Raw genomic sequence first — 15,510 nt, 5'->3', positions numbered from 1 at the left:
TATCTCTTCCCTTCTTCGGCACAACCCTTCCTCGCCCCTCCTTTCCCCTTCCTTCCTATGCCCCCATTCCCGCCCCTCCATTCCCCGCCCCTTCCTTTCCCCTCCCCGTCCCTTTCCCCTTCCCATCGCACACTACAGTTCCCAGCGGGCTGCGGTGCTGGCGCATGCGCGGTGAGGCTCACCTCCCCGCCCCGTGTTGTCCCTCCCGCGGGCGGGCCGGGGCCGGGGCCGGGCACTGGGGTCGGGGCCGGGGCCGGGCAGTGGAGCCGGGCGGCGCCGAGTGGAGCGGAGCGATGGCAGCGGCGGGGCTGAGGTTCGACGGGCGGGTGGTGCTGGTGACAGGCGCCGGAGGAGGTGAGCGCCGGCCGGGATTTCCGCCCCCGCGGGGGTCGGCAGAACTGCTCGGGGAAGCCCAGGCGGTGCGGGCTCCGCGGAGCCGCCGCGGCCCCGGCAGGTGTCCCGGGGGCGGCCGGTCCGGCTTCGGGGGGAAAAGCGGGTTGTTTCCGCAGAGGGGAGAAGCGGGGCTGCGGGGGAGGTGCTGTCCGTGCCGTTCCTGTCCGTGCCAAGGCTGTGCAGGGGTCAGGGCCGTGCCTTCTGCTGCCGTCCGAGGCCGGCCCGGAGCTGCCCCCGCTGGGAACCCCTCCGAACGTGGGGCCTTCTGCTGTTCAGACACACGCGGGGAGCAGCGCCGGGGGACATCCTCTCAGCAGTAGATGTCCTCCTTCAAGCGCTGTCCTGGTGCCCTGATTCCTTCCACCTGAGCCCTGGACGTAGCGTCGGAGGCGTGTGACCCTTGTGGCTTGGCACGGTGCTGCTGCAGCAGGGCTCTCCCGTGTGCTGTCGGGGCTGCTGACGGCAGCCGCCCACCCGCTGCTGCCGGCCCGGCCCGCGCTGCTCCCGGGAGCCGCCTGCGGGCGGGGGGGAGCGGCAGGGAGAGACCGCTGCCAGCAGCAGGGCTGGCCTGCTCTGTTGGTGGTCTGCAGGCTTGAGCCCTCCGGGGAACGTGGAATGCTTGATTTTACCAGGAAATGTTTTTGTATTTGTTGTTATGGCGTGGGGTGGGTTGGTGGGTTGGTTGGTTGGGCTTTTCTGTTGTTTGTTTCTTCCCCTTTTGATTTTTTTTTTTCATTCTCTGTGTCCATGCTTTGGCCTTTGCCTACTCTGGTGGTTGAGCAAAAATACGGGCTGTCAGTGTGGATGAATGAGAGGCGAAGTTTGTGTTTGTGATGAGCTCTTTAGGAAACTTGTTTAGCCATACTCTGAAAAGGTTCTGCCCTCCCCACAGTGTAGTTTTGCTCTCATTTTGTGGTGCTGCATGTTGCCAGCAGAGTCATTTTGGGGTCCTAGATTAAGTGATGTCTTGTGAAGAAGAAGTTTTGGAAAGCGCTGAATAGTCCTTGTACATCACCTGAACATGACCAACCTGATAATAATTGAGACCTCGTTTTTTAATGGTGCTTTTCTGCTTTTACCACATATATGTTTGTGGCCTTTTCCCTATATAGTAAGTTTCACTGAAGAACAGGTTAAGACCTTGCATAATAGCAAAACAAGGTCACTGTGGCAGTAACAAAGCTTCTAAATGTATTGCACTGAGTAAAAGTTTCATGCCATAAGTGTGTGTACAGTGACCCTTGTACTCATAGGGTTAGACTGCAAATGGTTTGTTAATAGAGAAAATTCCTCTTTTATGTTTTATTTCACAACAGCTTTTCAGTAAGTGTTGATTAAATTTAAGCCAAGATTAAGGGAGGACCTGTTATTTACAGATTAGTTCTCATTTTGCTTTTATTTAATTTACATCACTGTAGTTAGCTTGCATTACTAATAGCATTGTTTTTCAGCTGGATGCTAGTGAACAGATCAGAGCTGGGAATTTATTTAGACATTTGAATCACTAGTTTGTGTCGAAGTCATACCTGTTTTCACATATGCGCATATCTGAAAAGTGTTTCTTTTCAGTTTGAGCAGATCCTCTGCGAATTGCTGTGTTCGACATTGTTTAGTCAACCTATCTTTTTTTTTTTTTAAGGTTAGTTTTGATTCTCAAACGTTCAATCCTTGCTTAGCAGTTGAGAAGACGAGCTCATGTAGCATGGCCTGAGTTTTGTGCACTTCTCAGTTGTGCACTTCTCAGTGGCTTTTCAAAACAAAACAAAAAAAGGTTTTCTTGGACTTGGGTTATGCGAGCAGTTGGGTGTGTATGCAGCTCACATGTGAGCAGTTGGGTGTGTATGCACCTCACAAGAAACTCTTGGTTGCAGAGGCCTAAGGGAGTCTTAAGGAAATTTTCAACTTATTGCTGTGAAATTAGTGTGCTTAAAAACAGTATATACAATTCTTATTTCCCCCTCCCCCCCTTTTTTTTGAGAAGTGGCTTTGAATGTCCAAGTGAGGTGCAAAGAGTTACTGTTTGTATTCTGGGAAACTTTCTTCTGACTGATGATTTTTTGATCATTCCAATCTCCATTTTTTTAAAATGAATAAAAAAAGGATCAGTGCCATTAATCCCAACAACTTTTGACTGCTACAGTGGATAGTATATCTGTAAATAATTTATTGCAATGAATGCCAAATACAACTAGAATCTAAGCCAGAGTGAAGGTTCAAGACCCTTGCTTTTGTTTGTAGTGCAGAAATGACAGTCTTCTCTTAGGACAGGCAAACTATGTATCTGTTTGGTTAGCTGAGGTATTAGACATTCCTTTGTATCCAAATGATTTTGTCAGTATATCTTCAGTCACAGTTAAATTTTGTTCAGTTTTTTTTCAAATTTTAACTTTAACTAGGAAAGTATCTTATTCACTTAGTGCGTAATTAATTAACTTGAAACATCCCCTCCTTCTTCAGTGTTACCTTAGGACATTAAAGGTTCTTCCTTTCAAATGTATTTTTCTATCACAAGCACAAACTCAGGAGCATACAGCTTTCCCAGATGCTTCGGCTGAATCCAGTAACGAAGAATATGCGTGGTTTGTTTGGGTTATTTTTCTCTTGACTGGAAGTTTTACTTACTGTTTATCTGTTTGTTTACTTTTATATTTTGTTCTTATAGAAGACTTTGAGCTCCTGGAGGAAATAATGTTTTACTTTGAACCTGCAAGGTGTTTGTTTTGAATTGGTGGATTTTTCTTGATGCGATTCATTTTTTTGTAGCTTTTGTCTGAATTGTGATCCAGGAAACAAATTCACTCTTGTTTTTAACTTTTTCTTTTTTTTTAAAACTAGGTTTGGGCAGAGCATATGCTCTGGCTTTTGCTGAAAGAGGAGCTTCAGTAGTTGGTAAGTTTTATCTTAACTAACTTGATCTAGACAGTAACCTTTGCCTTTTCACATAGCTTGCATTCAACAGTCCATGCCCTTTTTGACAGTAACCTTTGTTATTTAATGGTTTTCTGTCTTATCTTTTGCTGTTTAATTTTGCCTCTAAGCTTTATTTTCTTATGAAACAGGTTGCCCAAGTTTGTCCAAGAGCTTACCTTTGCTGGAAAGCCAGTTTGAATCAGATAATTTCTTAGATTTATTTATGCATACAAATTTTTACTGCAATCTGTGGCCAGAGAGTGTGTTGTCTTAGGTAAATTCTGCTCAGAATCTTCCAATATGACCATTTGAATCTGTGAATATGTTATTTTATAGTACTTTCTCTCAAGAAAGAAGTTACTGAAACGTAGCTCAATAGCATTGTTTCTTTCTGCAGCTCATGGGACAGAAGAGCTGTCTGGTCTCGGTGTCAGTGCCAAGTAGCTGTCAGTAATGTCTGGTGGTTTTGTAGTTCCTTGGTTGAACTTTAGCAGGGCATATTTAGTTGTGAAAAATGCTGTATCACAAGGCAGTCCTGAAGGTTAAGTTGTATTTTGGGTACTCACCAGCAATCAGCATTGCCATTTTTAGATTGGCTCTTAAGAAAAATCTATTCACTGGAAGGGTTGTCAGGCACTGGAACAGGCCAGAGATGTGGTTGAATGACCATCCCTGCAAGTATTTAAAAGATGTGTGGATGTGACACTTAGGGGCTTGGTTTACTCCTGGACTTGGCAGTGTTACATTAATGGTTGGACTTAACCTTACAGATGTTTCCAACCTAAAAGCTTCTGTGATTTTATAATTTTGCTGCCTATGAATGAATTTGTACAGGTACTGTTGATGAGTTCAAGATTAAGTGCTTAGAGAGATTTATGGATAAGACTTGCTCGCTGTTTGTGTTTGTAGTTTTCTAATGGCAATGCCAATCTCAGTTTACAAAATTTCATGAAAATTGTTTGGTTTTACTTCATTGATTAAAAATGAGTATGTATGTAGACAACTTTAAAAAAATCTGGGTTGTTTTTTCTTATTTTGTTTCTGTTAATTGCCTTCTTTGATACTTGCTGTATTTACCATGGATTTGAGTAATTCACATCGAGTTCCTATTTAGCAAAAATTATGTCACTAAAGCAGTCCAAATATTTTGTATTGACTCTCTGTAGATGGTGGTTGTCTTATTTTCCAGAACGATCTGAAAGAAAATGTATTCTATTGGCTGACCACAGCTAATGCTCCTTTATCTCTTGGCCTTATTGTGTGATAACTAAACAGTAAGTTAAGAATTGACTGTAAGGGCAACTTCTTGTTTCGTTTTGGAGACTTCACCACACTTCAGCTTGTCTTGCAGCATTACCTCTACATGCTTATATTTGTTTCTCTTGTTCTCTTACAATTCTGATTTCAAAGAGTTGAGAAACTACTTGTATAAATATTTAGTTTTTTAAAACTCAGGCAGATATGAGGCTTATATCTGCCTTGTCTCTTTAAAACAAGTTACCTTTTATAAGTTATGGAAATGAAGGTATGTTCAGACCAGTGATCAGATACTCTGGAGGAATATTTTGAGTAGTTGGAAGAATAAGAATAGGCCCCAACATGACACCTTTGTCCAGTCCTGCATCTCTATTGAGTGAGGTGCTGTTGGTGTGGTTAAATTGACAACAGCAACCTAGGTGGAAAACTCTCCCCATCACCCTGAGGCTGCCTGCTACCACTGTTTTTTGTTATTCTTTATCTCCTTCATGCCTCTCATCAGGAAAAGTTGAAAGGAGGAAGAAGGGTTGATTTGCTTTTGTCTTGCATCCTGTGTCATCTCCAGACCTACCATTTCTTCTGGTCTGTCTGAGGGCTCTTGTGTTGCTGTTTTAGTATAGAGTCATGCTTTTGAAGCATCTCTCCTGGAATGTATCCTATTTGTATTTTTGTTTGTATAGTGAAATGGTATTGAATTGCGTGAGTCCTTTAAAAAACAGACTGGAAGATGCAATCTATCAGCACACCTACATTGTTCATATGTGCTTGGCTTGTGACACCAGAATACCACAAGAAATCAGCTGGTTTACTGTTTAAAAAACTGGTACTGTAGATGTCAGGTGCTCTGCACCTACCGTTTCACCCTTCAGATTTGCTTTTGCTACTCTTCTATGACACACTCATAGCCTTAGAGGAGGAGTTCTCTAAGGTTCAGACTATAGCTGTGCTCTGCCACAACCACTACAGTCTTTGGCGCTTTTCGACTGCGTGCTTTCAACTGAAAATTGCATGATGTAAAGCTTTGGCTTAAAGTAATGTTATTGGTTGTTAGGGGCTTTATTTCATTGTTCTGTCACAGTCATGGTGTTAATATTTTTAAAGCCTATAATAGCTCAACTCTTTCTTGCATACTCATTTTTGTTTCAACTCCATTAGTGCCTGTGCTCAGCCTAAGGTACTTTACCACCTCTGAAAATTTTACCAAATACTTAATTAGGTTTTTGTCAGCAAATTACTATTGAAGTGTGGGATAAGCATGTATAAACTTGTCTGTGGTAGAGGGTTGTAAGGCCTTAACAGGACTGAATGGTTTGTATATGTTTACCACCCAAATTGTTCACTCTTCTTTCCCAGGTGTTGTTCCTGATTTGCTTTCCTTTAATATTGTGGATGTTGCAGGCTGAGCAGTCTGCCTGTGTTGCCTATCCTAACACATCACTACACTTAGAAACTTCCCTTAATTCTTTTCACTTAAATTGTGTTGCCTGCATGTTTGGATTGTTAGATATTGATCTGTTAACTTGGAGATTTTTGTCTCCTTTGTTTTTTGCATCAGTGTTAAGGTACTTGTACTTCCTGCTTAAGGCTGGGCATTTTTTGTGTTTGGTTTGTTTGTTTATGCTTGGTTTTTTTTTCTGGGTTTTTTTTGACATGTCCCTCCTCTTTTGATGCTTGCTTCTTCTGGACTTTGACATTTTTATTTACTCACAAATTTTCTGCCGTGTTTCTACATTTCTCTTGAAGTGCTGCACAAGAAGCTGAATATAGGATTCCAGATGAGGCTTCTTGATCTGGATAATACAGTGATTTTGTGGTGTGTCCTGTGAGCCATGTTCCTGTTTACATAGAGAGTTAAAAAAAAAGGCACAAAATGGGTCTATTTCATTTTGTCATGATACACCAAACTTGGCATTGCTGCTTTTCATCAAGACCAGCAAGAATATCCTGCATATTTTGTGGATTTTACTTTGTCTGGCTTCTTAAGGTTAGAAGTTAGAAGGCAGAAAGCTGGAATTCACCATAGCAAAAGACTGTTTAGCAGAATAGCAGTGTTGCATGTAAATGCAGTCAATTCTGGCTTTTTTACAAGTCCGTTTTGAACCCATTTAAACAACTTCTTACAATTTTTAAAAATTCTTTGTCGAAATACAATGTTTCTATGGGATTTTTGGGAGTGTTTTTGTTCCCCTGGTAATTCTGTGGAGCTGTGGGATATGCAGGAGTGCAGCAGAGTGTGGCAACATTACATTCCAGCTGCCATTAGTGACGTGTGCCCCAGTGTGGAGAACAGCCTGGACCAGCTGTGTGTGTCAGGTGGGCCTCTTACCCTGCAGGAGCAGGATCTGAAGCTCCAGAGCAGGCACTTCTCACTTTGTTCAGACTGCTGGGTCTCTTCTATGATGGTGTTGGCTAGTAACAGTTTAGCAATTCTATTAACAGGAATAAAGTCTTGCCAGTCTTGCTTACGGTTCATGCTGTAGTTAGAGACTGGAATAAATTGCCTGTGATTGGGGTATAATCTAGATCTTTATCTCTGAACTTCAGCACAATTACAGATGTAGCCTGTGCAGGGCAAGTAAGTTGAATACATGATGGAGGGGTGGAAAAAGGTTCTGTTTTCCATCTTACTTAAAGAAAAAGGGATAATGTGTGTTCCGCTGCTTTAAAAAAAATAGTCATATGTCCTACTATTTTTCTTTTGTCATCTATGGTTCTAAGTAAGATCCAGATCTTACTGATCCCAGATCCCAGGCTTTATTAATACTCCTTATAACCTCCAGTGTGATAATGAGGTAAGGACAGACCATGAAGTCTGAGTGCTAACAACAAAAATTTCTTTGTCATGCACAGTGAATGATCTTGGAGGTGATTTTAAAGGATATGGCAAAAGCTCCTCAGCTGCTGACAAAGTTGTTGACGAAATCAGAGCAAAAGGAGGGAAAGCAGTACCCAATTATGGTATGTTATTTGTCCAGATGAGTGTTTTATCTGTTGGAATAGTGGAATGTTAAATGAAAAGTTGATGCTGCTAGTGAAAGATTACTGCCAGCTTACCATTAACATATACATTAAACAGGTGTGATACCATGTGGAGTGGGGAGACAGATGCTAAAAGCAGGTGCATTAATTGCCTCATTTAATTAAGATTTGTCTACTAATGCCCTTCTCTTTTATCTCAGTTTTTAACATTGAAGTATTAAGTAGCCGTTCATCTGCAGTCTTCAGATGCTAAATGGGAATGGGTAGTTTTTGCTTGCTTTGCTTTGTGTTTTTCTTGCTGTCACAAATGTTGTGCCATTTAAATTTGCTGTGTGGGATTTGCTTTAGGCCACATGCAGATAATGGCTGGATTTTAATTTAGTTTTCACTGGGGCTGTGTACATTTTATTTTTCTTAGCTCTGTGGAATTAGTTGTTAACATCCTGGAAGTGCAGTGGATCCAGTTAATTTTAATTGGGAATTTGTACTTTTTTCTTACAGATTCCGTAGAAGATGGTGAAAAGCTGGTGAAGACAGCCCTTGAGGCTTTTGGGAGGATAGGTACAGTTGCTTAATTCATGTAGAAAATTGTTTGCAAGTGCAAAGCCATTATAAGAAGTGCAATTAACAACCTGTGTATGAAATACATTTTGACCACAGTAGTACTCACCAATTCTTGATGCCTGTAGTCAGTGAAATCTGAATAAGGGGCTTTCAGTTTTTAGGTTTGGTTTTTGGTTTTGTTTGTTTGGTTGGTTTTTTTTGTGGTTTTAACAGAGGTGTAAAGCTTAGCATATGTTTTGTATTTTCCTACCCTTCAGAATTTTGGAACTTCAATAATGGTTAACAATTTCTGTCACAAAGAGCAAAGTCTTATGAAGTGTTATAACTGGCTGCATAGAATTAGCATAAATATTGTTGCTGAAAGCAACAATAAAAAAAATTTCATGTTTTTAAGCTCTTCTGCTTACATAAGGTCAACATGCATTAGCAGAAACTAAAAAAGAAAACCCTAAGATATTTTATCTAACAATTAAAGTTCTTTTTAACCATGTGATTTCCACTATTTGAAATCACTTGGTGAGTTTAAGTCAGGGTTAAATGGCTTAAAGTACACATAAACAAGGCCAACAGGAGCCCAGTTAAATATCTGACAAGAAATTGTTATGATCCTGGTCACTTTATCATCTTTGAGACTCTGTAGTTCCTCTAGTTATCATTTGGGCTACTGCAACAAAGGCAGTGGCATAAACTGCATAATTGGGGCATTCTGAGATTCAAAGCAGGTTTCAAAACTGTACGGGATAGCTGCATTCTGCAGATATTGGATTCCTAGGCAGCCAGCACATCACAGCTATGCCTGCCTGTCAGGCTTTGTCCCGTTGAGGTCCCTGTTGGGTTGAGAGTTGCCTGTCCTGAAGTTTTATGTTATATTATTTGTTCAAGGATAGAATTCATTAATCAGGACAAGGAGCTACTGAATATATGTAATACGATGTATATGTTCAGTGTTCTTATGTGTATATATTTGGAAATGGGAGAAAAATAGAAACAAGCTTGTATTTTATCAGTGCATTGAATTAGTTACCTTTTTTTTATTTCAGATATTGTTATAAACAATGCTGGGTGAGTATACCTGTCCTGTTTGAGTGTGTGCTGTCCTTTTTGTGTAAGCAAACGTTCATCTTACATCTGTTTTGTTTTCCTAATGCCGCATTTTAGGATCCTGAGAGACCGTTCCTTTGTTCGGATAAGTGATGAAGATTGGGGTGAGTTGATTTTAAAACAACTTCCAAATGTTCTTTCTGTGTAGAAGATGACATGTACATCCCTCCCACGGGAACAAGAAAGAAAAGACAGGGAAGACTTACCTTTTGCCCTGCAAGCTTAGTGGAAAGCTGCTTGTGTTCAGTGTGCAAACCAGGTCTGTGCTGCAACACATGGTAGGTGTATGTAGTTCCAAAGGGGAAGAAGGGCTTTTCTTGCCACTCCTGATTGCCAAATGCAATAAGAAAGAGAGACATGTGAATTACACACAATAGTTTTTGTGAGCGCAACATTCCTAGTGCCAGCACTGAGTGGCTGAATACTAAACAGGCTTAAAAGACCCAGAATTAAGCAGAGAGGAAAGGAAACTGATGTGTCAAGGGACAGAAGAAAAAGCAAAACTTTCATTGAGGTGGTAGATGATGGTAAGTCGGTGGAGGAGACTTTACAAAGATAGTCTGTCTTCTGTGCTTCTGGTCTGAGTCTGTTTAAGTGCAGGTGTTTTGAATGCTTTTGAATTCTGTACAGGAGAGGCCCATACAAGAGATGGTATATGTGGGCAGCCCCTTCATAATCAGTGTATGTTCAGGCAAGTACTGCAAAGTGGTCTGTCAAGACAAACAAAAAAACAAAACAAAAAAACCCCAACAAAAAACAGCGTGAAGGGAGTACATTTTTGCCGTGAAGAAGAAATATGGTGCATTTCAAGCTGGGAGACAAATCCTGGAATTACTAAACTGATGTTAACTTGTTCTAGATATAATTCACAGAATTCATTTGAGGGGATCGTTCCTGGTAACCCGAGCTGCATGGAATCATATGAAAAATCAGAAATTTGGCAGGTAAAAATGTGTGTTCTGTATTGCATTTTTCAGTTTGCGTGCCCAAACAGTGAAGGAGGAGTCTTGCATTCTTTTCTTTCACTTTGTCAGGGTTGAAGCAAAATCAGTGAAAATGTCTGTACAGTTCTGAGCCTTCCTTTCCGCTTCCTCAGCCAAATGTTTGAAGTTTTTTTTCCAATATATTTAAATGTATTTTCCTGGCTCTCCCAAACAGAATGTAACTATGTAAAAATACCATGTCAATTAATGAGGACTGGTTACAAATGTTTGTTACTTGTATGTTACTGCAAGTTTGAGGGACTCTTGTTCTGCTCCTTCTTATTCAAATGAGTGGTACATGCAGTTCTGCTCGTAGGCCATGGATTTTTTTGTTTGGTGTTTAGTTGTCATGAGTTTTCTTTGTTTGTCAGTTTTAACCCTTTGGACAAACGTACTTGTCTTAAAAGTTATGGGAGTGTTCTTAGTATGTTTTTGGTATGTATTACTGTTAACTCAAAAAAAGTGCAGTGAAATCAGATTTTTTTTTCCATTTCTGTGATTTTATCAAAAACCTTATCAAAGCACTGATTATATTAATCTTAACCATACCCACGTGTTAAAACTGTGTGAGCTATTTTCTCATCGTGTGACCTAAATAACATTTATTCTCGTCCAGGGAAGTGAACTGTGAGGATAGCGGAAGTCTTCAGTCTGGGAGTTGAAAATTAAATTATTTTTTCAAAAACAGCTTAATTCTAGAGTTGCATCCATTTAGGATAATGTTTCCCTTGTGTCTTTTTCTGTATTTGCTCAGATGACAGTGGTAGTGAGTGCTTCTGCAGTTTATGGATGCACATGTGCCATCTGCAAAATGCCTGCTTTGTATAGAGTTTGTAGCTTTTCTTCATCATATTGAACCACTACTTGCAACACTTCACTTAGATTAAAAACACTAGATTATTGGCAGTGAGGCAGATAAAAAAGTTAAATATATGTTGATCCCAGCTATGCTGTGTGTTTACAAGTAGATTTCAACAGAATCTGATAAGGCTTTGTGTTGTTTTTGCATGGCCTGGTTTTTGGTAGTGGGGAAATCACACAAAGGGCCTGTGAGAAGCTGCTGGAAGCTTCCACTGTGTCCAGCAGAGCCAATTATTGGTGGCTCTGAAAATGGACATGGTGCTGGCCAAGGCTGGGGCAGTTAGAGGTGATGGTAATGCCTCTGTGATAACAGATTGGAGAAGAAAATCAAAACAAAAGGACACACAGTTTTTTCTGCCCAGAGATGTGGAGGAAGTGAGAACATGTGAAGGAAACAACATGGAGACACCAAGATCAGTGTAGAAGGAGTGACAGGAGGTGCCAGAGCTGAGAGTCTCTGCAGTCTGTGGTGAGACCATGGTGAAGCAGCTGTGCCCCTGCAGCCCCTGGGGATCCATGGGGGATGTAGAGATCCACCCACAGCCCATGAGGGAGGTGCCCATGTCAGAGCAGGTAGATGCCTGGAGGAGGCTGTGATCCACCAGGAGACCCAGTGGAGAGAGAGGACCCTTGTTCCAGGCTGGAGCAGCCTGTCCTTGGAGAACTGCACCCCATGGAAAGAGTGACCCATGTCTCAGCAGTTTTGGGAGGACTATCTGCCTGTGGGAGGGACTCACATTTGCAGCAGGTGCAATATGGCTGCTCCTTGTGAGAGTGGACCCATGCTGGAGAATTTCAGGGAGAACTGTCTCCTGTGGGAGGGACCCCACGGCCTCACAGGGAATGGACTCCTCTCCCACAGCAGCGGAAGAAAATTTCAGTGATAACTGACCAAACCATCATGCCCTGTCTCCCTGTGCTGTTGGTGGGAAGGAGGGAGGAGTTGAGGGAAGAAAAGAGCCTATCTATTTCTCATTATACTTCTCTGTATCTCTCAGTAATAAATTCACTTTGTACATTTAAGTTGAGCCTCTTTTGCCCTTGGAGTGTTTTCTCCAGTCCTTATCTCAACCCATGAACCCATTGTTAATTCTTTTTCTCTCCTCTGCCCAGCTCTGGCAGGGGAGGGTGAGCAAGGAGCCTTTGTGGCATTTGACTAGTGTCAAACCATAACAGGGTTCCTTTAAAAGTGAAGGTGTAGACCCATTTCTATGCAATTGAGATGACCTGCAGCACAGCATTTTCTTGCTTCAAACCAGCTGTGAACTGCAGTGGTTTTAGAGCTCTCATGTGAGCAGTTCAGTCACCTCCAAAGCAGTAATGGGAACAGCAAAGAGCGAGACTTTCCTTTCCTGTCTTCTTCTGTCATGCATTTAATGCATATTAGAATTCTTTGAATGTGAATTCTGTGAGAACAGATCTTCAGATATTACCAGGTAGTTTCTTCCAAGTGCTGAAATATTCTATTAGTTGTGAGAATAATACCAGCTGAAATGAGGATATAAATGAAGAGAGGTTATTTTTCTCTATACAGGACCTAGTGTCACAGAATGTCTTTCCTAGTGTTGCAATATCACTCAGAAAGCCTTTGTTAGTTTTCTGCTACTCTGACAATGCATCAGGATTTGTGAGATGTTTGCTATCCATCAAACATTAGTTACCTGATTGTTAGCAATAGATTGTTAGAATAATATTTTCTTATTTCTCATTTTGTGGAATATGGAGACTATAATGCCAAAGCTGGCAAATGTTGTGTAGAATCAAATAACTTGAAGAAATAATTTTTTTTTCTTCTCTTCTCCCCTAAGAATAATTATGACATCTTCAGCTGCTGGAATATATGGAAACTTTGGTCAGGCAAACTACAGTGCTGCAAAACTTGGCCTTTTGGGTCTTGCAAACACAATTGCAATTGAAGGGAGGAAGTATAACATCCATTGCAACACCATTGCTCCTACTGCTGGATCCAGGCTGACCCAGACTGTTATGCCACAAGGTGAATAATTTAAGGTCTACATGTACTGGTATTTTTTGAAGCACAACAAACTCTCTTATCTCTTAGAAAATGCAAGTCCTTCACACTTCATGTACTACCAGTTCATTTTTCCTACTATCTTTTTGTCTTTCAACTGACAACTTATTTGCTTTGTCTGTTGTGAGGAATCCTTACTTTCTGCCACAAGATATGAAGCAAATTTTCTCATTGGCAAAAGCAATTTCATGTAGTGAGGCTCTTTAATTGTAATCTTTTCCAAGATCCTCCTACACTAGTGGAAAGGCTTGTTTGTTTCATCACATCAAGTATGTGCATAAGGTGTCTGCACTTGTTACAATATTGCCTAATTGCAAAATTCTGGGTTTTTGCACAACATGTCATGTGTGTACTTAGTGGTTCCATGATCAGCAGGAGATGATAGTAAACTGAGTTGCTTAATTTTTCTTTATTGCACAGCTACTAATCTTTGAAAGTTTGAACAGGTTTAACAGAGTAAGTGTGCATAAATGTAAATTTAAGATATATAGACTGCCTAATTACTTTGGCAAATGACCAGAAGAAAGAAAAATAATTTGGGGGGGAGAAAAAGGTCTGTTAAAAGAAACTGCTCTCAGAAAATCTTCTAGAATCAGCCTGTTTCATTTCATTCCTGACCTTCTTTTCCTTTATGATGAGCAGATTTCAAAGCCAAGGAAATCATCACATTCGTCAGACTGATAGACAGGGTATTGGAGAGTAATGTATTTTGTATGTTAGGCACAGATTGAATGACTGAAGTAGCCTGGTTTAGATCTAAATAATCCAGGTGGTCATGACTCTAGCAGTCTTGTAAGTTCCAGTCATTTATTGGAATTGTTTATAGAGATCTAAACACATGAAGCATGCAATGTAAAATGGATTACAGTAGCTGGCAAGTTCTGAAGATATTTAATCTACATAGGATGATAAAAAATACCTTAGAATTTTCTTTCTTAGTAATTTTAAGAAGAGTGAGATCTTTTGATCTCTCTGTAAGATACTTACAGTTCTGATGATTTATTTCTTATCTTGTTCACTCAATTCCTGTCCAGTTTTTCAAATACTCCTAAAAAATTTGAACACCACAACTTAAAAACATTTTCAGAGGTCATCAAATTATTCTTGTTATCTTAGTCAGGATTTTCCTATTTGTCTTCAGATGTCTGCAGGCACCTATGCTTTTTCATTGCCATACAATGCCATACATTGTTATGTATGTTCAACTTGACCCACATATTCTTGCTCTTGCTAAGAACTCTTAAATGCAGTTTGCATCTTTTGTATGGTTGTTTTTGTTTTTTGGTTTTTTTATCTTCTAGTACCTATTTTAAAATTATTTTAAGAGTGGATTACAAGCATTAATAATAATAATATAGGGCTAGACTTTGAGACTAAATTGTGTGTGGCATAAAGTAGAATATTTTGGAAAAGACTAATGGGTTTGATATGCACTTACAACATGCCATATTAAATGGAATTCAACTTTCTTCTACTTTTATGGAACTTCTAAAAATGAACTTCTGTTTACCTTAGTTTTGCTATTAAAGAAGTACTTGAAAGGATAAGCTTTCCTAGCTCTTCATCTTGGAAAATCTGGCTATAATTAAAAATGCTTGATGACCTTTAGATGAGGAACAGCTCTATATCTACTGCTGTTGAAAGAATAATATTCTAAAAGCTGAAAAAGGAAATTAAGCAAAGTTAATATTCAAACATGGATAGAATCTATGATAAGAGCTGCCTGTACAACCACACTGTTCCATGACAATGTCTCAATTTTCAGAGAGCTTTCTATTGTACTAGATGTCAATGAAAATCCCAAAATAGGATTGAGATGTAAATGTAGCAGGGTGATAATTCTCTTTATTATTTAGAAAAATCAACATTTCCAAATGAGATAATTCTTAAACAATCAGCTGCTGCAATTATTTTCGTAATGTCTTGTCTATATAGTTGACTAGCATACTAAAAGGAAAATTGCTCAGGTAAATTTCCATCAGGATTATGTATAGCTGTCTTGTCCTTGTTTCAGGCTGCCCATCAGGTGGAAATTTAGGAAGGTTGTCTGGCTTTGCAGTCTGCATGTAGCAGTGTTCCCAGGAGTTAAACAGGCTTTCATCTCTCTGGCTGAGAAGCCATGTCATGGGCTTAGGCAGCATATATGTATCTCACTAGATGTTCATATTTATTGAATCTTCAAATGTTTCATTTACCTGGTCCTTTCTTTTCATGACAGAACACTATTGATAAAATTCTCCTGGTTCTGCTGTTCATAAGATGGTGTTAGATGAAATAATTTGGTGAAACTGCAGAGTATTTCTATTTCATGATTCCCTTCTCCTATTTGCTCTAGATCTGGTCGATGCTTTCAAACCAGAATATGTTGCTCCTTTAGTAGTTTGGCTTTGCCACGAGAGCTGTGCTGAAAATGGCAGTCTGTTTGAGGTA

The 15,510-nt window shown here is 40.3% G+C and overlaps 1 protein-coding gene across 1 annotated transcript in view; it reads left to right on the top strand.

Annotated features, from left to right (window-relative positions):
* The first annotated feature begins 217 nt into the window (after window positions 1-217).
* HSD17B4 (hydroxysteroid 17-beta dehydrogenase 4) overlaps window positions 218-15,510 on the top strand; it is a 63,150-nt gene continuing 47,857 nt past the window's right edge. Inside the window, exons 1-9 of the mRNA XM_030968309.1 lie at window positions 218-354; window positions 3,229-3,282; window positions 7,411-7,518; window positions 8,041-8,100; window positions 9,144-9,165; window positions 9,262-9,308; window positions 10,064-10,148; window positions 12,857-13,044; window positions 15,416-15,507. Coding sequence (XP_030824169.1) covers window positions 294-354; window positions 3,229-3,282; window positions 7,411-7,518; window positions 8,041-8,100; window positions 9,144-9,165; window positions 9,262-9,308; window positions 10,064-10,148; window positions 12,857-13,044; window positions 15,416-15,507 — 717 coding nt within the window. The 5' untranslated portion in view covers window positions 218-293. The remainder of the gene's footprint in view (window positions 355-3,228; window positions 3,283-7,410; window positions 7,519-8,040; window positions 8,101-9,143; window positions 9,166-9,261; window positions 9,309-10,063; window positions 10,149-12,856; window positions 13,045-15,415; window positions 15,508-15,510) is intronic.

This window comes from Camarhynchus parvulus, chromosome Z (genome assembly GCF_901933205.1).
Source record: "Camarhynchus parvulus chromosome Z, STF_HiC, whole genome shotgun sequence".
NCBI classification, from domain to species: Eukaryota; Metazoa; Chordata; class Aves; order Passeriformes; family Thraupidae; genus Camarhynchus; species Camarhynchus parvulus.
The sequence above is the reverse complement of the archived record's forward strand: the minus strand, read 5'-3'. Positions and strand labels throughout refer to the sequence as shown.